The sequence below is a fragment of the Sander lucioperca genome, chromosome 9 (assembly GCF_008315115.2).
Source record: "Sander lucioperca isolate FBNREF2018 chromosome 9, SLUC_FBN_1.2, whole genome shotgun sequence".
Lineage (NCBI taxonomy): Eukaryota > Metazoa > Chordata > Actinopteri > Perciformes > Percidae > Sander > Sander lucioperca.
The window spans coordinates 6,853,367-6,876,701 of NC_050181.1; the positions used below are offsets into that span (position 1 = coordinate 6,853,367).

Below are 23,335 nucleotides of genomic sequence, written 5' to 3' on the forward strand. Positions count from 1 at the left end.
TTGTTGTGAGGCAGAAAGGTCTAGCTTTTGCTGCTTGGAGGACTTTGCTCCGAGTCCTTCTTTGCTAGTGGATGGCGAGCTATCCTCTGTGGTGGAGATATTGCTGTTTTTGGCCACTAGCTTTGTAGATGCGTGTGTCGTTGTGAGATGCTTCATTAAATTAGAGTTGCTTACAACGGATGTCGACAAAGTCTTCGCTCCTGGACATAATGTACACATTACATGCACGTTCTTGCCTTTGACCACAATGAATTTGAAGTAGTTCTTATATCTCCACCTTGAAAATGCCAACTTTTCCTCAGATTGCTCCTGACTCGCCATCTCTACAGCTTCTTCGAATCTCTGTTTAGCTGTTGTGTGTGTGTGTGTGTGTGTGTGTGTGTGTGTGTGTGTGTGTGTGTGTGTGTGTGTGTGTGTGTGTGTGTGTGTGTGCTGGCATGTGTGTAAAAACACTGGCTCTGATTGGCTACCATGAAACATGACTCTGACTTAGCCAATCATAATCGCTTACCTCGTTATTAACCCACCTCCTCACTAGCTGTGAGCGAGGGGTGCGTTCGGATTACACAGTTTATTCAATCAATGCATAGTAACGCACCGCATTTAACGTCCAGTAACGTTAACGGCGTTGTAACGACGGGAAAAGTAATTAGTTAGATTACGCCGTTACTGAAAAAATAACGTCGTTACCTAACGCCGTTCTTTTAAACGGCGTTATTCCAAACACTGGTAATCTTGGTTGCCGATGTTGTTATTTTCTCCCCAATTTCAGATCACATTCTTGCTGGAACATGTCCGATTGTGTAGTTTTTGGTTTAGAAGTTTTTATTGGTGATTTTTCACAGTGGAAAGTGCTGCTTTACAGTCATTCCCCCGGCTGCAATGATGGACGGTATAGAGATGCCGAGAGCACAGATGGAGAAGAGTCTATCACACGGTCCCTAAACCTAACCAAGCAGTTTACACAAGGGGCATGTTCAAACTCAAAATGGTGAGCACCGTTTTGCTAAGGTTTCCGAGTTGAACATCATGTTTTTCCCGAATGGGTGTGAAACGATATGCAATAGGCTTTGAGATAAGTCTTGTTTTCATTGAATCAGTAGTGACGTGTATGTAAACTTGTGGTATAAAAATGACAGCGGAAGACCTGGACCTCACATGGGGTGAATACAGGTGCAGCAGCACCAATGGCAATATGAAAAAATAAAGTGAACGTTAAAGCATTATTATTATTGGCTATTTAAGTTAAAGAATGTGCAACATGAGTAGTGATGCAATCATGGCTGAAAATGAGGAGAACTTGATGAAAAACTAAAAAAAACAAGCCTTGTTTTTGACCACTGAATCAACTCTCCATGTGATAGAATACGGAAACAAAAACTATAAATTGCAAGCATGTGATCAAAACAAGTTTGGGCTGAATGCTTTGCTGGTATACTCATGTCAACTACTTCTTAATATTCCTTACCCTTTTGATATTTTTTCTCCATCTATGAGCCAGTATACCAGTGTGGTCGGTTCTTTCCTTGATCATCTACTGACCAGTCAGGGTCATTGCCTCCATCCAGGGAAAAGTCCGGCACCTCTGCTTCAACCAGGCTTTGATGTATCTGTGTGCAGTCATTGCTCTGAAGTGTATTAGCTGGAAATTGAGCTTTTTGATCTTTCTCTTCTTTAATTTAACCTTGTTTGTAGCCATGGGACTTTGTCTGAAAGCAGACAGCATTTAATGGAATTTGCATTTAATTGCCAGTGCTTGGTTTAATCTGTTTTGAATGTTAAACAGATGCAGTTTACTGCACCAGGACATTTCAGATATTTAAATGTTGGGCTATAGACTAAGATTCGGATAAAACACTGTTCTGTTTATATATTGTTTTGCTACATTTGGACAATTACCCTGTTTCTTCAACTTTTCATGAATACAGAAGCACTGCCAAATTTTCAGTGGATGGATGATCATAACTTTTTGAATGAATTGATTAGGTTGGCACAGATTCAGCACTTACTGATCATATGCCAACTTACTTACTTTAACTACAGGACCATGTAATCAATCATAACCCTCATGTCCTCGGGTCAAATTTGACCCATTTTCAAAAGTTTCTATATAAAAAAATATGGGTTTCTTTACATCAAATTGCCCAAAAATAACATGGATGGTTCCATACACTAAACAGTCTGTGATTATCCATCAACATATGTTCCTCGGATCTTAACTATTAGTCAAAATAATTCATCATTTCTGGGGGTTTTAAACTCTTAGGTATAATTTCATATAAATGAGGTTTATTGACCATGAATTCCAAAAATAAGTGTAAAACTAGTGGTAGTAAATTGGAATGAAGTTGGCGAAGAAGATTTAATACAGAACTGGGTGATCTTTTTTTTTACTCTATGCTTTATAAACAGGCAAAACAGACCATAACAAATCCATGGTCGACGGGAAGACAACACAAGGGATAAGAAAATCAGAAGAAAGTAAGGCCGACCACAGCAGCATTACAAGTCCTTTGTAGCCCGTTATGTGTATGAATATGTGTATTACTGTAAAGTCAATACCACAGAAAGAAAACTCACTTATCTACTCCTTTAGTTGAATCTGTGCACCTTGCCAGGATGAAAAATTACTTTTTAAGCTGCCTACAGATGATCTGCTGTAAAACCGCCAGGTAGGGCGCAGAGCAACGAACTGCATTAACATGGATCATCTACCCAATAGCTACTGAGACATTTCACTCTGAACCAGAGATCTCAACCAGTTGGTGGCACTGGATGAAAAAAGTCAGAGGGTCACCAATGCTTTAACAATTAATCCTGTGGGGAACATAAATGTCTGAATCAAATTGAATCCACTTCAAACCACAAATATAAACCTCATGGTGGCACTAGATGAAACAAAATGTCACTTCAATTAATTCAGTTGTTTTTGAGATATTTTAGTCTGGACAGACCGACATTACCATCTCTAGAGCCATGTCGCTAGCATGGCTAAACAGACCCGTTTTATCAAATTAGTGAGCTACTGTGACGTGAACATGACAAAATCTCATTGAATTCGGTCAATTAGGTCTTCATATAACCAGGACTAACTGGGACATTTTCTTTCATAGGTTTGAAAATAAATGTTATCTATTTTTTATCAACATTAAAAATGGCATCTATTTGCAGCTGTGTGTGTAAAGACTTGAGAGTCACTTAAAGAAATGCACATTCCTGCCCATCAGGAGAACATCCAGATTGTTTAATAACATTTCCACTGCTGTGTCCCCCATGACTCCACTTTGCTAATAGTTCACTTCATGTCTGAAATAAAGCTGGCTCTACACAAAGACAGTCATTGATGACACAGAGTCGCACTGCTGCAAAGTCTCGCAGAGAGCAACATCTCCAATTCAAATCCTGGGATTTGTCCGAGGGAGAGAACATATATCTGAACCACCAGGCCACAGAGGTGAGAAAATATATTTGGTGATTTATATAAATAATAAAATGACTAACAGTTCACTCTGTTATCACTTATCTATGAAGAAAATGTCTATTCAATAGCCTGTTTAAAGAAAATGTTAACTTTCACGTATAAAATAATTACTTTTTATATTGTTGTAAAATCCTTGTCCTTCTTTACACTAGTTACCTCTGATTATATTTGTTGCCTTATCAACACATACTGTAGATTTAATTTAATTTGTATGTTTTGGTGTATAAACTCTTGCAGGTAACAAAGGCCTATCTCGACCATGAAGTTATCTTTTGTTGTGGTTTTTGCCTTCATCCTCCCGCTCATCAGGGCTCAGGTGCCCCATTGGGGACCTTGTCCAGAACCAGCTGTTCAACCGGCCTTCAACCTTAAGCAGGTACAGGCTACTTTGTACAGAAAATGATACATACATTGGCAGACTGATGCCCAGCGGTGTCCCATGGTGGTGTGTGTATGACATGAACAGCTGTCCTTTTTCTCTTGTGCTATTTCCAAAGGGGGGAAAAAAAGACTACAAACTGTATTTTAACAATGTAACATTTTAATGAATCCACTAAGCATGTAGATTTATTCATACTCTCCACTCACAGCACTCTGAATTATCTTTGAACTTACTATGTGTGTCTTTGCCCTCACAGTTCATGGGGAGATGGTTTGAAATTGCCAAACTGCCGGCCCAGTTTGAGAAGGGCCGGTGCATCGAAACCAATTTCACTTTGACGACAGACAACTCTATTCGAGTGGTCAGCTCTGAAAAACTGTGAGACCTATCATCAATTTTCTTTGTGCAAATAGGGAATCAAGAAGTAATGTTTGAATGGTGTGTATGCCCCCTAATCCAACATGAAACTTGACTGTGTGAAATAAAACAGAAAAGGAGAGCTGAGGAAAATCGAAGGGACTGGAGTCATAGAGGATATGAAGAACCCGGCAAAACTGGGAATAAGTTATTCCTATGGTGAGAGATATATTTGATACATTTTTAAAAATAAATGCCACTGTTGTGTGTTGTTTAGGGAGTCAATTGATAATGTTAGTGTGCTTGTTACGATAAACATGCATCTTCCTTTATCTCCTTGTGGCAGATCAGGAGAAAACATTGTAGCTTTTGATTTGGTTTTGTGTTTCTTACAACCACAGTCCTGCCCTACTCTCCTTACTGGATCCTGTCCACTGACTACGTGAACTCTGCCCTGGTGTATTCCTGCACGGACATCCTGAGGCTCTTCCACGTCGACTTCGCCTGGATCCTGGGCCGAACACGAACCCTGCCTGACGCCACCGTTGAGAAAGCCATGAATACCTTCGCCAAGAACAACATTGATGTGAGCAGGATGATTCCCAGCAAGCAGCAAGGCTGTGACAAAACTCTCTAAGCAGCAATGGAAACGCAGAACAAGATGGTGCTGTTGACAGGAGGGAAAATGATTTATCATCCATTCAAGAAAAATCTTTGACTAATATTTAGATGATTATGACGATGGATGTAGTGGAGGGTAGACCCAACTTAGTGACATAGTTTGTTTATGAGTGAAAACACAGCATACCTGCCTTTTTCTATACTGTGCATTATAGTAAGTATAACGTATACATTAAGTGAAGTCATAGTCATACCCACCTTTTATTTAACACATCATCCCTGGTTGTAATAGTACAGGCTGAGCATAATGTTCTTCCCAGTTTTAGCCATTTAAGATTTTCATTTTGTCATAAATGAGCAATGTTTGCAGTTTGATTTGCAGTACAAAATAGAATAATCGTATTGGAATCAAATTTGATGTTTACACAAACTGGAAACATAAAGCATCCAATTAGTCAATAAAAGTCAGTGAAACTTACTTCATGTGATCTTCTTTGATTCTGTGCAGCATCTTTCTAATGAAAAGATATTAAAATACACATCAGAGTGCAGTTCAGGATTTCTGCACACATGCAGTATATAGAGTCAAAAACAAAAACTGATTTGAAAAGATCCCTATGAAAGGTGTTTTAGCTCACCTGTAAAAATATTTTAACTAGGGTATAGACAACTATTTAATGTATTAGACATTTCTAAAATGTTTACAGCTTGATATCCTAGTTTAGTCTATTGAGGTGGACCTGCACATTATGTTTGGCACATTGTATGGGTCACTTCTTATATCATAACAAGGTAATGCAATGTGTAATCAAATGTAATCAATCAATCATGTAATCATGTAATCAAAATTAACAGTAATGTAAATGCCCTAATACTACAACAATGCAAAGTATAGGCTCTTAACCTTGCAGTTTTACACATATCATGTAAGACTCGATTTCTCCATTTCTTTGCACAAAACTCTCCAAAAAGTGCCATTTAATGGTTTATTTTTCAAAAAAAAATAAAAAATAATATATATATATATATTTATAGAAACTTGCTGCGGAACCTTTGTGTCTTCACTCTGCTTTTTACGTCGGATTTATTTTCACCCGGCGCCGATCTAGCTTGGCTGTGTAGCTCGCTTCATCATACATCCATGGTGTACCTTCTTTAGCTAATAATTTGATGTATTTTTGGCGATAAGACCTCGTGGTTTTGTTCATCGATGCCACTAAAGGATCAATCAAATTCGACCGTTGCCATGAAACCAGCAGTGGATGAGATGTTTCCTGAGGGCGCGGGACCGTACGTTGATCTGGATGAGGTGTGTTATAGCCTTCTTATATTCTTATATATATTCTCCTATATTCTTATATACTGTCTATGGTTATAGCTGACTGATTAGCTTAGTTAGCTAGCTACGTATATAAACACGTTAACGTTAGTTAGCTGTAACAACCAATTTATGCCTCCTTTATTGCTTGTTTTGATTACAGCCTAATACTGTTACAAATTGTTCTGTTTGTAAGTACAATGAGAGCAACTTGGAGTCAGATTTTCAGGTGTCAATTGTACACGTACTTGACCAATAAATCTGATTTTGTAGTATTTTGTAGTATCTCATTGATATACTTCAACTGACAAATTGACAATGCTCAAGTATTTACGAGGAGCCAAATACTGTGGATGATAAACTAAACACAGTTTGACAAAAAGCTACCTTTTTGATTGACAAGCAGTCTGCAGGTTGGGATGAAAACAGCAAAATTAAACAATGGTGATTCAAAAATAAGGTTAATCATTATCTAGTGTGTAGACCTTAACATAAAGTACAAAATATGCTGTCTGCAGATTTATGTTTGACCACACAATAAAATTATAATGACGAATGTATCCAAACAGACTGTTAGTAATAGGTTTCTTTTCTGGCCGTCTTTCTTGGGTTGAATTTGTGCCTCTGAGCAGCATGTTTGTTCTCTGGCAGGCTGGGGGAAGCACAGGACTGCTGATGGACCTGGCTGCCAATGAAAAGGCAGTTCACTGCGACTTCTTCAATGGTAAACTATTTCTCCATAGACATACAACTTGCCCTGCCTTACCTTTGCACATGGCAAACTGAGATTTCTACAGCAAAACCAACCGTCGACTTTAACCCCTTATAAATATATCGAAAAAATACTGATTCATTGTTGTTGTGCACTGAGTTAGTCCATGTTGCCTGCAGGCATTGTATATACAACTGGTCTTACAGTAATCAATTTAAAAGAAAATATACACCTTTTTAATAGGGCTAGGGCTGTGTATATACTTTATCCTTGTCAGACAATTCAATACGCACATGGTCTACGATAAGATAAAAAAAAATAGACAAATGTGTAAAAATCTGTTACACTGAAGTTCAAAGCTAATTTGAGTCAGATTTAGCTCAGATTCAGTGACAATTCATCTAAGATTTGAAATGATTTTATATAATTAATTGTACATGAAAAAAAAGAATTGTGAGCCAAGTGCCCAAAATATACTGCCACACCAATACTACTAAATAATGGGTAATTATACATAAGGCAACATTTGGGGTAATCTCCAAAGATAAAATTTTCACTGAAATGCTGCAGACTGGGTGCGTCTCCAGCATTTCAACCATGGACTTTAAAAAATAATGGACAGAGCTTCCGGGTCTGAAAAGTGAAGCCAATGCGGAAGTGTCTTAAACCTGCATTCTGTCTAATTTCCAGCAGGTGGGGGACTCCACTGGTTGCAAAAAGAAGTCAGATTGTATAGAAGTATATGATAAAATGACCCTACTTCTCACTTGATTTATTACCTCAGTAAAGATTTTCATAATGAGTTTATGGTCTCAATTGCTAGTTTCAGTTTTTTTTTAAATGCACCATGATGTTCATTTGTAAATTATGATTCCATTTATTTTAAAATTGACAATAAAGCAGGGGATGCTGTAGGGCGTGGCTACATTCTGATCAGTCAATCTGGTGCTGCGGTTGAAAAGTTAAAAAAATGACCTATGTCCTTTACTAACCACTTTTCCTTAACCCCGATGGTAAACGTCATGAGGTCAAGGAAAGATGTGAAAAAGAATTCAGAAGAATTTAGGAAAGAATCCGACTGCCCTTACACTCGGCTACGTAATCATGCAACAGCGGATGTTGAAGAAAACACTCATACATCACTACAATACATAATTTAAAAAGCAACAGCCTATGAAGACTGTAGACGGGGGCAGAAAATAACGTCTTAGTGTGGGTGGATGATTTAAGGTGTGTTAAGCCGTGTAGATTTTTGATGAAATTCTCAGAATTTGGGTGATGTGGGGTTTGACTTGACATGCAGTCGCTGTATCTCTTGCTTTTGTATTCATTTTCCAAGAGGTGTCTTACAACACCCTTTGGCTGCACTGGTCTTCTCACAGTATTCTACAAATAAATATATCAGTGCAAATTAATTTGGTTGCTCAGGTAATCTGAAGTGAACTGAGGAGGAGTCAGTCGTCTTCAAATAGGAAATAGTCAGTCTGGGCAGATTGAATCAATTAGCACATGATGTTTTTTCACCCCTGGGCGTCAGAGCACTGCTGCTTTCACAGCAGGAAATCTCTTTACTGGCCCCAAAACATTCCTTGTACCCCTGCCCCCCTTTTTTTCAAACTGTTTTTTATAATGTAGTGTGATCTCTTGTCCTGAGGCGCAGCTACATCAAACGGCCACGACTTCTCGCCATATGCGACACAGATTCTACGCAGACTTCTCAGCAGGAGCTCTGTGGATGTGCTTTGTATGAGGCTCATTTAGGGTGGCAGGCTTTATTCCTTTCTGATAGAGATGTGTACCACTTAACTGTCTCCAGGCGTATTGAAAGCAGATCCCAATCCCTTTGCCTACATTTACAGTATGAAGGGATTTTAAATGTTAATTTATTTAAACAATCAGTGTCACACTGGCTAGGTTTATTCACAGTCACAAAAGTGACAGTTTGTGCTAATTTGGGTTATTTCACACTGAAATATTTAGGCTACAGCAGTTCTGTGGAAAAATAACTTGAGTGTGTGTTTAGGTTTAGTCTTCATGTTTTTAAGGGATTTTGTAAAGCTTTTACTTCCTAGACTAACAGGAAACTGCAGTATAATTGAACTGTTACTCCAAGTAACGCATGAATAATTTCTTTGGAAACGTTTGTGCTTGAGGTAAAATACAGTATGAACACTACTGGCTCGCATTCATTCTGTCAAATTGTCTGCATGATTTATTGTATCTAGTTTTAATTGGCTAATATGATTTACTGTATTTCTTCACTGATGTTATTTTTTATTAGTCCTGTTCAGTTAATCAGTATGGGTCAGACACCTCAGACTGGACATTTAATAACTGATACATTATTTGGCCAAAGGTATGTGGACACCCCTGTTTACTTTTGCTCTGGTGCTCTCTTAGTTCCAATTAAGGGACATCAAAATGCTATATTGCATACAGTGATATTTTAGACAATAAGATATTTGAAAAAGACCTTTTCCTGTTTCAACATTACAATGGCCCCATGCACGTTTGGGCACCCACATATTTTTGGCTAATCGTGTAGTATATGACTTTCAGAAGAAAAATATTGTACCGTCAGTTACAACATGGAATTTTGTCACCTGAGCGTACCTGCCTTTCATGTGTTGTGTGTGTTTTTTGTGTGAAGGCTTTAGTTAGAGCCAACAAGTTATTCTCATGTTCTGTCTGATTTCTATGTTCTGAGTGTTTGATGACAAAACAACAGCCTGTGCACAAGTGAGGGATGTGAATAACACATTCTTGTGTGTAGTCTGCTGCACACAATGTACTGTACTGTATGTAGACTGACTTCAATTTTGAATGAATGCTTTATTTCAAACACATAAATTAAAATAATAAAAACTAAAAGAACAAAACACAGAAACAAAACAAAATATGAATTTAATGAAAACAATCAGTTGTAGTCCTAGTCTTTATTTGACCTAGGAAACACCAGGGCTCCAACTTATTATTTTCATCAAAGATGTATCTGCTGATTATTTTCTAGATTAGTTGATTCATTATTGTTCCTAAAACGGTAAAAAAAAAAAAATCTGGAAGTAGTTTCCCAAAACCCAAAGATACTCTGTTTACTATCATATATGATGAAGAAAAGCATCAAATTATCACGCTTGTGAAGCTGTAACTAGCCAACTTGTGGCATATTTGCTTGAAAAATGACTGAAACGCTGAATCAATTATCAAAATAGTTGCCGATTAATTGGCTCGATGGTGTTTTAAGCCCCCAACATCTCCTTCTAGGCAGCGCTGCAACCGTTGACTTCAAGGCACCTAACCATAACCATAACCATAACCATAACCGAACCCGGATTTTTAAGGAGGTTTTTAAGTGTTTTATTCACACCAGTGGTCCCCTTGTGCCCGTCCAATGGCAACGCTGCCTGGAAGGAGACGTTGGGGGTTTAAAACACCGATAAACGATTAATTGTCTGTTGATCAACTGATCGTTGCAGTTCTAGAAAACACACACACAAACACACACAGACAGAGAATATGAAAAGAGCCATATCTAAAAAGGCAATAGCAAGACAACAGTAGTAGCTTGAGTGTTCAATGAAGGCTACCTGCAGAAACAGAGGATGTGGCACATATTCCCATGCCGGTTCATACACTTCTACTGCTGACCTCTGACCTCACAAACTGTCAGACCCACATGAAGACCGCTCAGCAGACTCCTCAGCAAGTGCATTCCTAGATCCTTTTACTTTTATCACCATGCACCCCTCCAACCCTCTCAACCTATAACGCTGCTTTATGAGAAAATGTCTGGCTTGCAGAAACACAGCCAGTGTTTTTTGTCCCGCTGTTATGTAACTTTTGTTTAATAATTGTGTTTTTGTTTTTCACAGATTTTGAGGATCTGTTTGATGATGATGACATCCAGTGACAGAGACTAACATGTCTTCAGAGTAATGATGGATGATATTCACACCACACCACTCCACTTTTTTTTTCTTTTTTTTTTTTTTTTTGGGTGGAAAGGAAACCAGCCATTTACTGTCTAATGACATACAATTGCCTTTCATAGTTGTCCTAGTTTCAGGCTTTTTTTAAAACATCCTTCAAAAGTCGTGACCAGCTCCAGATGTTGTGAAATTCTTAACATCCCAAGGATTCCTTCATATATGGTATGTTAAAATTATGAGCTCGTATTGTGCTCATGTCTTTGACTGCTTCTAAACTGGATTGCAGGTTTCAGTGTGCTGGAGAACACCTGTTCGGAGCGTAATTATACATGTGATGGGCAGAGGCTCCATATGCTGTCGCCTTTAAACATGCTGCAGATGGCATATGATGAATGATGGTCTGCTAAAATGACTTAAATTATTTGTATAACGTGCATGATAGTCACATACAGTACATTCTGTGTGTTTGTTTTTATATATGCAGTCCTGTTACATCATTCATTTGCACACGTGTACAGTAGTTATGCGTCAACACTTGTATTTTTGTGGTCAAAAATCAATAAATAGCATTTTGTCTTTAACTGTTTAATAATTATATTTCTCATTTTTGAGCACTTTTCTACTCAAAAACATTGTACGTAAACTAGATTAGATAGGTTTTACAAGATATTGAAGACAGAAATTGTGACCATTGCGAACATGTTTCTATATGTTTTATTTACCTTGCATTTAATGCTTTGAAAACCAGGATAGTAATGTGCATGTAAACACATTCATTGATTTCAAGCTACTTTTAATAAGAAGCTAACATAAATGAGTCAAAAAAAGGTTTCACTTTGTTTATGTGTTGAGAAAACGATCTCACTTCAAGGTCCTTGTAGAAGCTCATTTAGGGCTTTCAATCATATAACATGATCTTCATCAGCAGATTGAGTTGGAATTGTAGATGTTCAAATTCTCAATTTCTTTAGCACTTATTAAAGAACTGCTATAAAATAGACCTTAAAGTTTTTTCTTCTTCTTTTTAAGTTCTTAAAGTGCTCAGAAGTGGGAAGTGGAGCTGAAACAATTAGTTGATTGATAGGTCAATTGATAGAAAATTAATCGACAACTATTTTGACAGTCGATTAATGGTTTGTATTTCTTCATATAAAAATACCAAACACTACTTCCAGCTTCTCAAATGTGAATATTTGCTGCTTAGCTTTACTTTATTTAACCAGAAACACATCTTTGGGTTGTGCACTGGTGGTTGGACAAAGAAAGACATCTGAAGACATAACCACTGACAGATAATGGATAATGAAAACAGCCGTGGCCTTTATTGAAAACCCAGGAAAAGTGCCAATGTTTAATGAACTACCGCTCCCAGGTCAAGAATGACCTGTCATAGTTTTGACTTGTCATAGTAGGAAAAGCACAGCTGAAATTGATAACCTTAATGATGGCTCAATTCCATCAAGTGTCCCAGTAAGCTATTTCAGTGAGTCAGCATGCACAACACCAGGGCCTCTCCTAAGTGGAATGCAGCCATCATTAATGGTTTTGAATACACCTGTGCTTTTCCTACTATGACATGTCAACATGTCTGCCGTGAAAAATGTCTGTAAGATAAAGATAAAGGTCAGTTATAAGATTTTAAAATTGTTCTGTTTTGTTTCAGCAATATGAAGTGTAGAATGTAAAAGTAAATGCGAGAAACCTCAAGGATCAGCTGAGTGTTATCAACTCCAGTACTGCAGCCAATAAAAAAATAAGACATGGTAACTTAAGGAGAAGAGCTTTATAAACAGAAACCAATACTTACCGCCAATATGAAAGAGCAAGGACAGTTTTTGCAATAAAATGTAAGCTATCCGCCTATAGATTACATCACCGCTGTCAAAAAAGACTGCTTTAAAAAAACGTGTACAGAACATGTGAGAGACCAGCCTACTGTAGTTTCTGCATTGCAGCATAAAGTATTTTAGTTTGTCAGTAAGATATCATATAGATTTGATCATTTCCGAAAAGTGTTTACTGTATAAGAGAGACTCCTCAATATCAGTAGAGAATTTTGATCTGAAGTCAATAATATTTTTTGTTTTGAGCAGTATCATATTGGGTTTTTATTATTATTCAGCACAAGTTGGAGACTGATAAAAGGCTTCTGAAGAGCACAAAATGCAAACTGCAGGTTTTTAACAGCTCGCTGTACAGAATCAGCACAACGGAGAACTGTGCTGTCAGCATAGAAATTTCCAACAGTTATGTACAAGACAGTGGTTTTAATAACACTCAAAAACTCTCGATTGTGCATTTACCAGCAGTACACACAAAGTACTATCTGATGGGAATTTGTAAAATGACGTACAGGCTCAACGATCAGAGCCAATTAACGTTAAATGGCAGGAAATAATCAACTTTATTACAATTGCTTTAGGAAGTCATGAACAGGAGATAGCTCTGGCAAAGCGAGACTATGATTAGCCTGTCCAAACACGACACAATATTACTTTCAATCTGTAAAAGAACAGAAATAATAAGCTACTCTCTGCAGAATGAAATGCCAATTGTGGAGCGCTTTAAGAAGATTAGTTATTAAAAATCCCAAATTCTGGATGTGCAGGACAATGTAGAGATTACACAGGATTGTTATAATTTATATAATTTCAAGACTAAGAGTCTATAGTCATGCTAGTGTCTGTGAGGCTGTACTCAGGCAAATCGTGCTTTGAGCTAAACGTTAACTTTGCATGCTAGCGTGCTCCCAATGACAATGATAACGTGATATAATGTTTACCATGTTCACTATCTTAATTTAGCCTTAGCATGCTAACATTCGCTAATTAGCACTAGCCACAAAGTACAGCTGAGGCTAATACAAACAATATGGCAACAAAAATGACAAACAAAGGAAAATGTTCTGTTATTTTGACAATCGAGTCAATATTTGTGAACGTCAACATTCACTCAAAGCCACAAACCCCAGATCTACTGTAAGTCTTCAGTCTGTGAATGCATTGAAACACTGGTCTAATGACATTGAATGTGAAATCTGAAATGTCTGAGATTTTGAAACTACTACATAAACTTTATTTGATTTAAGCAGTGATAGCTCTGAGCCATTAAATTAAACTGAGCATCTGTCACAGCATGCATTACAGTATTTTGTCTTTCTTTCTTACATCGGAAATACCATTACAATATGTTTAAACGTTGTTGCAAAATATTCTTTTCTTGTTCAATCAAATATTTATTCCTCTTTTAACACACACCTTTTAATTATTAATAATCACAGAATGATCCCTTGCTGATTTATTTGTATGTGACATGTAACTTGAACCAAACTAAGGTGCTAACATAAAAGAATTTGACCGACATCGTCATTTTTTTACAAGGGTCTGTGTTTTTAATGAGCTTTTCTTTCACAAGTGGTATGAGGCACTTTATGGGTTTTTAGCCAGAATCTTTGTTAAGTTGTGAATTTTCCATGCACATAAAGAGACAGACATCTCTCCTGATGGCTGTTCTACTTTAAGCTGAAGAATACAATCATTTGTCTCCTTCTGTGACAGCCCCAGTTATTTTGAAATGTGTAAATTGCAGGGATCATAGCCAAGGCTGAGGCATCATCAGTCATGCAAGAGGGAGGGACACAGTCCTAGGGAACACACTGTACGGCAGTAAAAAGACAGCATTTAGGGACTGAGTGGAAGATGATGCTTAAGGTGGAATACTTTGATTTAGTTTTGTTATTAATTTAATATAGACAATAGGACTCAAAATACGTTGATATCTAACTTTAGCTGAAGATGCCATTTACTGTATACGTATAGGCCCATTACTGTATAGCCTACTATTTCAGTGATTCCCAGGAGGTATAGTCAAAGGCTCAACTAATTTGAAATATATATATATATGTGTATGTATATATGTGTATGTATATATAATATATATATATAGGTAAGGGTTGAAATAGTTAAAATAGTTAAAATTAAACATTTGTAATGGTAGATAAAAGTAATGGATAAATAATGAAATAGCTTAAAGCAATGAATAAACAGTTGAAATAGTCAGCTAAAGTAATGGATAAATGGTTAGAAGAGTTATATAAAAGTAATGATAAATGGTTTATATACGTTAGCTAAAAGTTCGGGATACAGTTTCTTTAGTTAACATTAGCTAAAAGTTATGATAAATGGTTGAAATACGTTAGTTAAAAGTTATGAATAAATGGTTGAAATACGTTAGTTAAAAGTTATGAATAAATGGTTGAAATACGTTAGTTAAAAGTTATGAATAAATGGTTGAAATACATTAGCCAAAGGTTATGGATAAGGTTTGAAATAGTTAACGTTAGCTGAAAGTTATTGATAAATGGTTGAAATGTGTTTGCTGAAAGTTTGTAAGTGTATGTTTTTTCTTCAAAGACTGCCTGTTGGGTTGTTTCACATTGTTCAGCTAATGTTTTCTAGTTTCCATAGCTCCCATATATATTCCACTGACACAGGCTGGAGGCTGTACAGGCTACGTGGCACAATCCTAACATCAGGAGCCTGTTGGCATGCTGGTCCTAATGCCTCTGCACATGCAGCTGCAGCAGCAGCAGCTTCATTAGTGGCCTACCTCTGCTAATGACTCCAGCTTCCTCCATGTTATTAAATAAAAGACATGTATGTGCAAGAAAAGCAACTTTTTTGGGACTGAGGAAAAGAATGCTTGTTTTCGCACTGACACGGCTATATGTTTGAAAACGTGAAACTCTCTTTTTAAAATGTAGGTCTATTGGTCTGGCCGATGAAAATAAAAAACAACACTTGTAGTGCATTTTCCCCCCTCCAATATAACTCATTAGCTCCTAAATAAAACAGCTGAGTAATTGTATTCAAGCCAGCATCAAGTTTGGAACAGAAAGACCGGTGCAACTTCTGCTTGGATGTAGCACTGCACCACTGAAATGAAATGAGTCACGTACCTGTCATCCTGGACAATATTGCTTACAATACTGATGCAATACAGTAGTTATTTCAGAAATATTTTTTTATTTTTATTCTTTGCAATCAACTTTTACAGAGAGATTGTTCTCATGGAGATGAAGAACGAACAAAAACAAGATGTTTATCTGACTGAGTAGAGGAGGTTATTGTTATGTACTTCTTGTTATTTACCGCTAGATTCTGTTTAATGTATCTTTTTTCTTCTTGTGTATCATCAGGACTACATCTTGCTCTACTGTTTCCACTGAAAGTTTTATCAGCTCTACCTCTGTGATAGCCTCAGGCACTTCTTTATCTGCTCTCCTGTAACAGACGCTTCAAGCTGTTTGGATTTAACAGCTTACAGTTTTTAGGTTCGCGCCCACTGAGCTGTACTGTATATAAATTTAGAATCTCAAAATCATCTAGTGTCACCTCGCATGTTGACCCCAAATTCCAAACCTGTGAGGAAAGAAACATGGCGCTAAATGGCACCTTGTTAATGTTGCTTCACTGAAAGCAGTTGTGCTTCTTACTTCTCCTAATTACAGGCCCCCTATTGGTTGGACAGATGGCAGCGCAGGAGCCAATCCTGGAGCGCCTACCAGCATGCTGGAGCCGTATGACATGCCTTTTTGTTTTTAATGATCAAGGGGGCTCCTTTAAAATGTTTCCCTGTCTGTCTGTCCCATAGGTAAAGGTTTTAAACAGCTCAGATACAGTGCAGCAAGCCCCCCCCCTCAAGAAGCTAGATCCAGAGAGGCGCTGGATCCAGAGGCCAAAATTTCAGCATTTTTGCAGGTAAGGACTGATGCGAATAATGCATGTTGCTAAAATGTATATATCTGTAGTTTATTGAGCCACAGTAACTGTCTGCAACTTCACTGTCATTGGATGAAAAATGAGAAAGTCCTCAAATGTGTGAAACTGTAGAAGACAATCTCTCTTTTTGAGCACAGTGGCTGTAATTAACGGACACAAAAAACATTTCAAGCTCTTGGCTGTTTAATTGTTCAGTTGAGTTGCTTTATTTGATATTCTATTATTCATAACTAAAGTCTTATTTTGCTCAGTAATCCCTGAAAAGGCTTTATTACAGCATGCCCCCAATCCTCTCTATTGTCTTGGCATCAGCCAGTTACATTAAAGCTTTCCGAGTGCTTTGTCTTCTCATTTCAATATCTAACACAAGACACAGAAATCAATCCAAGTCTAGTTGCATTGTAATATTACAGTATCATGTCAGAGGCTCATACTTTATTAAGTATCTTAAAAAATACAATTCTGTCACAACATTATCAGTGAATATTGTTTCTGTCTTTTTACCTCAGGAAGCACATAAAACAGAAAATGTCACGTGTTGGACGACCATCGACTTCCCTGATCCACACAGGATTCCTGTTAGCTATTGTTTTACTACCAGGTGAGACTTGATTTACACATTTTAACTGATTTAAAATGCATCTATGACTTTCTCTGATAATCTAAAGCAGGGGTCTTCAACAATTTTTAAGCCAAGGACCCCTTAAGAGAGAGAGATGGATAAGGGACCCCCTACTACATATATTGTATAAAATGAAGTTGCATATTAAACTGGGCCTACAATAATGTGTAGGGCGGCCTAAAGCCTTTATACATACCTTTTTTGCATAGAACACTTAAAACATACATGTAGCACGGTGAATCCTTAGGATGAACTGTATCTGTGGATGCTATCTTAGTGACTACCTTACCTGTAGGCCAGTAAGCCTATCATCGGTGGGGTTTTATATTTGCTAATAATATGTGGGATTCATGTTAAGACTTTTCAGTTTTTGAAAAAACTTATACAATAATTTGGAGGCCCCCTTACACTGACTCTGAGGGCCCCCTGTTGAAGATCCCTGATCTAAAGATTTAGTTAGCAGACAGATGGAAATGTACTCTAATGAAATGGTAGTTGTTTCTCTTAACATTTATAACTGCACATGCATGAGATGTAGTCACATCACTGAAGATACTGAGATCTTTTGGGGAATGAAACTGACCTCACATTCTACAATGATACTTGGATGTTTTTTTAATTCTGAAATTTTACAACAAATATCTTTAAAATTGACAGTTTTTAGGCAGACAATAAAATGAATTAACAATTAAGTTTGTTGCATTTAGAGTTTCTCCACAATAATAATATTTGTGGCAGTGAGGCAACTTTGAAACACCACTTAGATCAGTGCTTCCAAACCTCTCTGGTTTTAGTGTCTACAGCAACCCCTTATCACAGGTTATGTTTTTCATTTCACAGTCCAAAGCGTTATGTTTCCTTCTCAGATTATTTCATTTGAAGGATTTTTAGAGGCCTGAGGAGGTAAAAGTATTCAGTATTTTACATAAATGTTATTTTGTGTAACTAGTTTTATTTTCTTTCTAATCTATTTAATCATCTTCCTTCCTTCCTGTTTTTGGCAGAGGTGATCAAATGCAGTGTTGGTGTGAAAGGCAGCCTGTACATCTTTTTAAAGTCATAAAAAGACATGTATCCCTGCTTCTCTGGGATATTTTCCGCATTAATAAAGAATAAAGAAGGACTGTAAGTTTCTGCTATAATCAGCTGACTTGGTTTATTTTCTCGTAGTCGTAACTTCTGAAGGAAACAACCGGTGGAACAGAAGACACTCCACATGTGGAAACAGGGATGTAAACGGACGAGTCCCCTCCCACCTTCCACTTTTACAGTGTATTGAAAATTGGTTTGTGTGAGGGCCCACTCTTTGTAGTTTTACAGGTTAACTTTAAGGAGGCCCCCATTAGTTGCACAAGCTCCACCAGTCTGGCTCAAAGCCTAATAGAGCGTGCATGGGGCATGGTGGGGGTCTGCAGGAGGAGGAGGGGCTCTTTAATCTGTAGGATGCTGCCTGTGTCGGGGCGCCAGAGCCCCAGCACCTGCCGTGTTTCACCCAGGGGCTTACTAGCAAGTCAGCGTTTTCCTGATGTTTAGGGAAAGCTCAACATCTGGTCCCAGTCAGCTAACATCCCTACTGCTGCTAATGTGGCTGCTGCTTGTGTTTTACAGAGTTTCTGGGGGCTGTTCCAGTGGAGAAGTACAGGGAGGGGGAAGGTAAGGACCTGTGGCGTGGCATGTGGGACACGTTGGCTGTTATAGTCACTGAAGTCACAAATTAATTGGGGAGTGGACATTAAAAACTTAACAGAAAATAAGTTGGCCACAATTTTCATAATCGATTAATCGTTTTCATGGGGAAATGGCCCAAATTAGCTTCTTCCAGCCTCTCAAATGTGAGGATTTCTTGCTTCTATTTGCCATATATGATACAAAAGTGAGTATTCTGGGGTTAATAATTGTTGTTTGTACAAAACAAGCATTTTAAAGAAGTTATCTTTGGCATCTGAGAGTCTGGAATGGACATTTTTACTATTTACTTTATACTGACATTTAGAATAGACCAAGCAATTAACTAATTAATTAAATTTAATAATTGCTAGTTGCAGCCCTAATCCAATCAAATAACCCTTTCATCAAGTACCTTTGTGAATGTTATGGTGTTCAGTTTTAGTTGGCAGTGTCTCAGAGAATAGTAGTTATAGTTATAGCTTTCAGAGAGGGTACAGTTTGTGATGTTGTTGTATTGGGTTGCTTTATATGGATTCTAAGTTGTTCCTGGGGAGGTAAAATAACAGGAGCATCAAACAAACAATATGATAGTCCATCTATTCAAATGAAATATCAAGGAACATCTTGTACATCTTTTCCACACAAAAAGTCCATTCGGTTATGAACAGATCAGAACAAAAATTACAACACAACATCTCTAAGCACGTATTTAACGAAACACAAACAAGCTTAGCTCATAAATCTTTTACATCTTAAAGAAGTAGTTATAACCATATACGCTTTCTTTCTGAGAGACCACTCACGTGTCTGTAAAGTAAATATGTAGCTGGAGCCAGCAGCAAATTACCTTAGCTTAGCATAAAGACTGGAGCCAGGCTAGCTGTTTCCCCCTATATCCAATCTTTATGCTAAGCTAAGCTAACCAGCTAAACATGTAGTGTACAGACAACTACTCTTATTAATTTCATATTTAAGTATTTAATTATATGATGTTGCTACTCATGTGTGTATTTTAAAACACAGTTAATTTTCACTGTAAGCTGGTTAGTTTATTGACTTAAATATCACAATACAAACATATAGAATAACTTTACATGATTAAATAAAAAAACACTAACACAATTTCCATACAATACAATGCATATAAATGAATGTATGTAACATAAGTTAGACTTTTGTGTGTGCCTGTAAATAGTAAATAGTGAAAATAAATCATTGTGAGTCTGACGACATAAAAATACAATTCTTTTATACTCAACAGATTAAAAAAATACAGTATCTATTTTATCTTACTACATCATTTGTAATTCTGGCTTCATCACACCTAATTTAGTCCACTCTCTTCCCCTTGTCTCCCCTTTAGTGCCTGTAGTGTCTGATGATGTGAACGCTGAGGCCATGGAGAGCCTGAAGACGCTGGTTCGCAACAGAAGGAATTCCCCCGTCTTGGCTGTGCCCCAGTTCAAACGCCTGCCGGACTTTTGGGGATGGTACAAGTACTTCATGGATAGCCACAACCAGGAGGGAGTGAGTAGAGTTTGTCTGACATTAATTATTTAGTTATTAATTATGAAACAGTGCTTGTTTTTCCTTATAAACAGTTTGCTTTATATATATATATATATATATACATATATATATACATTTACATTTAAAGAAAGACTGATTTAAACAGCTTTTGACCATGATTATATAAAAGTATTGATATGCCCTCTAAGCAGCGTCAGATGGCCGCCCACCAAGAGTCAGGTTCTGTTCTGAGGTTTCTGTCTCTTAAAAGGAAGTTTTTCCTCGCCACTGTTGCACCAAATGCTGTAAATTATAAAGCGTAGACCTACTCTATTTTTATCTATAAGTGTTGCGAGACAACACTATAAATACAATTGAATTATTATACTAAGTTATTCTTCAATGCAAGTCATGTTCTAGCATGTATTTTGACATGTATTCTTCTCATGCATGCAAGCTCTGTGGTTTAACAAGAGTCAAGCTGTACAGTATGGATGAGTAACAAGACAGTGAGCTGAAAAAGAACCGAGGACTTGTGTGAAAGTGTTCATCTATCAAGGGCTTTGTTCAAATTATTTGTTTTTTTATTTTAGTTTTAATCTCTATGGCATGTAAATCATATGGAATCAGAGAAGATTTATTAATGTTGTCCCCGTTTCGCCCAATATTTCAGGTTGAGGATCTGGATCGTCTGTATATGGCCTACCTGCAGAACAAGCACAGGTCAGAGGAGGGCCCAACTTTCAACCACTACCTCAAGCACCTCAGTGAAATCTACAAGTCTTGTGCCGATTCCGATGATCCAGAGTGCATCTCTGAGTCCACCAGCAAGCCAAAGGCTGCACTGGTGATGCCCGCCCCCATCAAGTCTGGTGCCATCAGGATGTGCAATCCTTACCTCGACCCCTACTGCCTCTTCCCCCTTGTCCCCAAAGCTGCCCCACAGCCTGAGCCAGCTCCAGCCAAGGTGCCAGCCCCCATCCTCACCCCCATGTTGCCCATGCCCCTGAAGAGCCCCACTGGCTTCTACTACTACGCCCCCGTCTTGGAGCCCTTCCTGAGCGCTGAGCAGAGGTCTGAGCTGCTGAGGATCTGCAACTCTGAAGATGTGGAGTGTCTGCAGTATCACCTGAGGGCAGCTTATGGCTACCGCCCAGCACCAGGCCCAGCCCCATCCTACGCCGCCCTCAAATGTGACCCCAAGGACCCCTACTGCATGCCCCCCCTGGTCCACAAAGCCCCCACTGGCTTCTACCACCTGCTCTACCCCAGCTGTGACCCAGCAGTTGATCCTCTGTGTGTGACCAACGCTGCTGCTTCTGCTACCCTCGCTGCAGAGGGGTCCCCTAAAGAGCAACACTGCAACCCTCTCTTTGACGGTGGCTGCAACCCCCTGACCGCCACCAAGCTATCCGGCCTCACCAAGCCCGTACTGGAGTATGCACCCAAGGATGAGCCCGCACCTCCTGCTGCTCCTCTGGCCTGTGACCCTCGCTATGACCCATTCTGCATACTGGCAGCCGCCGCTGCCCTGCGCAGGCCTGCTCCACAGATCCCCCAACACCAGGTCTGAATTTGAAGTCCTGCTGCTCAGATAGAATAGTTAAATGTTTTGACTTATCTAGTGTAATCTTGCTTATTGAGTGGTTCAATTAACTGTCTCTTCCTTTTCATTTGGTTTATTAAATGATGTAGTTAAAAGAAATGGGTGTTGCATAATGCTTTTACTTGCTATCTATGATCTGCTTTGCATCTGTTTTGAACCAAAAACACAAATCGATCAATCAACCAGGTCCGCTACAAGCTTGGCATCCATGGCAAGACCAAAGAGGGCTACGACTGCTATGTGCACTATGACAAAGACTGCACCCCGGTGAAGTCTGGCCCCGAGGCCAAAGCCGACATCAAGGCTCCAGCCAAGCCCTTCTGCCATCCGTTCGACCCCAACTGCGGAAAGTTTGCTTCAACCTCCGGCGTCGAGGCCCCGAAGCCAGACAAGGATGGCATAATCCTGCCCAACCCAGACTGTGACCCTGAGTACGACTACAACTGCCGCCTGCGTCGCCCTAAGCCTGCCGCTGTTGCTGACGAGCCCGCAGCTGCTGAGGATAAAGCTGCGGATGAGCCCGCCAAGGAGGTTGCTGTCCAACGCTTTGAAGACTTCCTCAGGGGCGTCATGAGCCAGCACAAGTAGATTTCAGAAATAACAACAGAATCAACACCTACTAGATAATCTACCTAGCAGAATTGAAACTCACTCTGTAGTCCCTAATCGTTATGGACTTGATGGACCACAAGCTTTCACAATATCATCAAGTCCATACAAAACTATAAAATCAATCAGAAAATATTGCAGCTGTTAAATAGTGAATCTGATTTCCCCAGAAAATCTGAAGGTATCCTAGTTTTGGTCTGTTTTTACAAATGTGGAAAAATTGAAGAGGGCCGAGCAACATAGAACATGTTAAACGTGTGTATTAAATACTTCATGTGTGTATGTTTGTAGAAAAGAGTCGTATGTATAGATGTGTAGACAGATAAGGGGTAGTTTGAATTTGTGTTAGCGGGTAAGAATTTCTCTCTGTTGTACATTCTCTGTTTCCATTTGAGTTACCCTATTTAATGTTGTTTTCCACATTTTTTTGTAACTCTGAACTCATAATGCTTCATCCGTTTAGTTTTAATAAAGTTCTAAATAAAAAAGATTTTAAAAATGTCTGAGTTTTCTTTCTGGAGGTTTAATTATCCTATTATGTCTGAATTATCCGCACACTGAGGTCACAAGCAGATTAAAGATAAAAGTATAACACCTCAAGATGATAGCAGCAAAACACCACTGCTTAAGTATCCAACAAATATTCTGAATGTTTTTCACCATTTTAGAGGGAGCCTGCTCTGCACACAGCATTTCATCACATCAGTCTACAGATGTTTCAACATGCAGAACGTAGTTGAG

At 38.4% G+C, this 23,335-nt stretch overlaps 3 protein-coding genes across 4 annotated transcripts; all 3 read left to right on the forward strand.

Moving 5' to 3' along the window:
• Positions 1–3,247: 3,247 nt before the first annotated feature.
• Positions 3,248–5,041, forward strand: apoda.1 (apolipoprotein Da, duplicate 1). The gene is made up of 5 exons (XM_031293944.2): positions 3,248–3,454; positions 3,719–3,857; positions 4,120–4,241; positions 4,354–4,439; positions 4,622–5,041. Exons 2-5 carry the CDS (start codon positions 3,741–3,743, stop codon positions 4,855–4,857), a joined length of 561 nt encoding a protein of 186 aa, XP_031149804.1. The 5' UTR covers positions 3,248–3,454; positions 3,719–3,740; the 3' UTR covers positions 4,858–5,041.
• An 846-nt stretch (positions 5,042–5,887) lies between these two features.
• On the forward strand, positions 5,888–11,375 carry LOC116045928 (COP9 signalosome complex subunit 9). The gene is made up of 3 exons (XM_031293948.2): positions 5,888–6,150; positions 6,811–6,883; positions 10,744–11,375. Exons 1-3 carry the CDS (start codon positions 6,052–6,054, stop codon positions 10,779–10,781), a joined length of 210 nt encoding a protein of 69 aa, XP_031149808.1. The 5' UTR covers positions 5,888–6,051; the 3' UTR covers positions 10,782–11,375.
• A 5,053-nt stretch (positions 11,376–16,428) lies between these two features.
• Positions 16,429–23,085, forward strand: and2 (actinodin2). Of its 2 annotated transcripts, none has more exons than XM_036005654.1 (6): positions 16,429–16,559; positions 17,091–17,181; positions 18,811–18,855; positions 20,234–20,397; positions 21,053–21,946; positions 22,172–23,085. In XM_036005654.1, the coding sequence occupies exons 2-6, from the start codon at positions 17,109–17,111 to the stop codon at positions 22,571–22,573; spliced, it is 1,578 nt and encodes a 525-aa protein (XP_035861547.1). In that variant the 5' UTR covers positions 16,429–16,559; positions 17,091–17,108; the 3' UTR covers positions 22,574–23,085. The 2 variants fall into 2 exon arrangements, with proteins under 2 accessions (XP_035861547.1, XP_035861546.1); XM_036005653.1 differs by having other exon boundaries at positions 16,454–16,559; positions 17,094–17,181.
• The last annotated feature ends 250 nt before the right edge of the window (positions 23,086–23,335 follow it).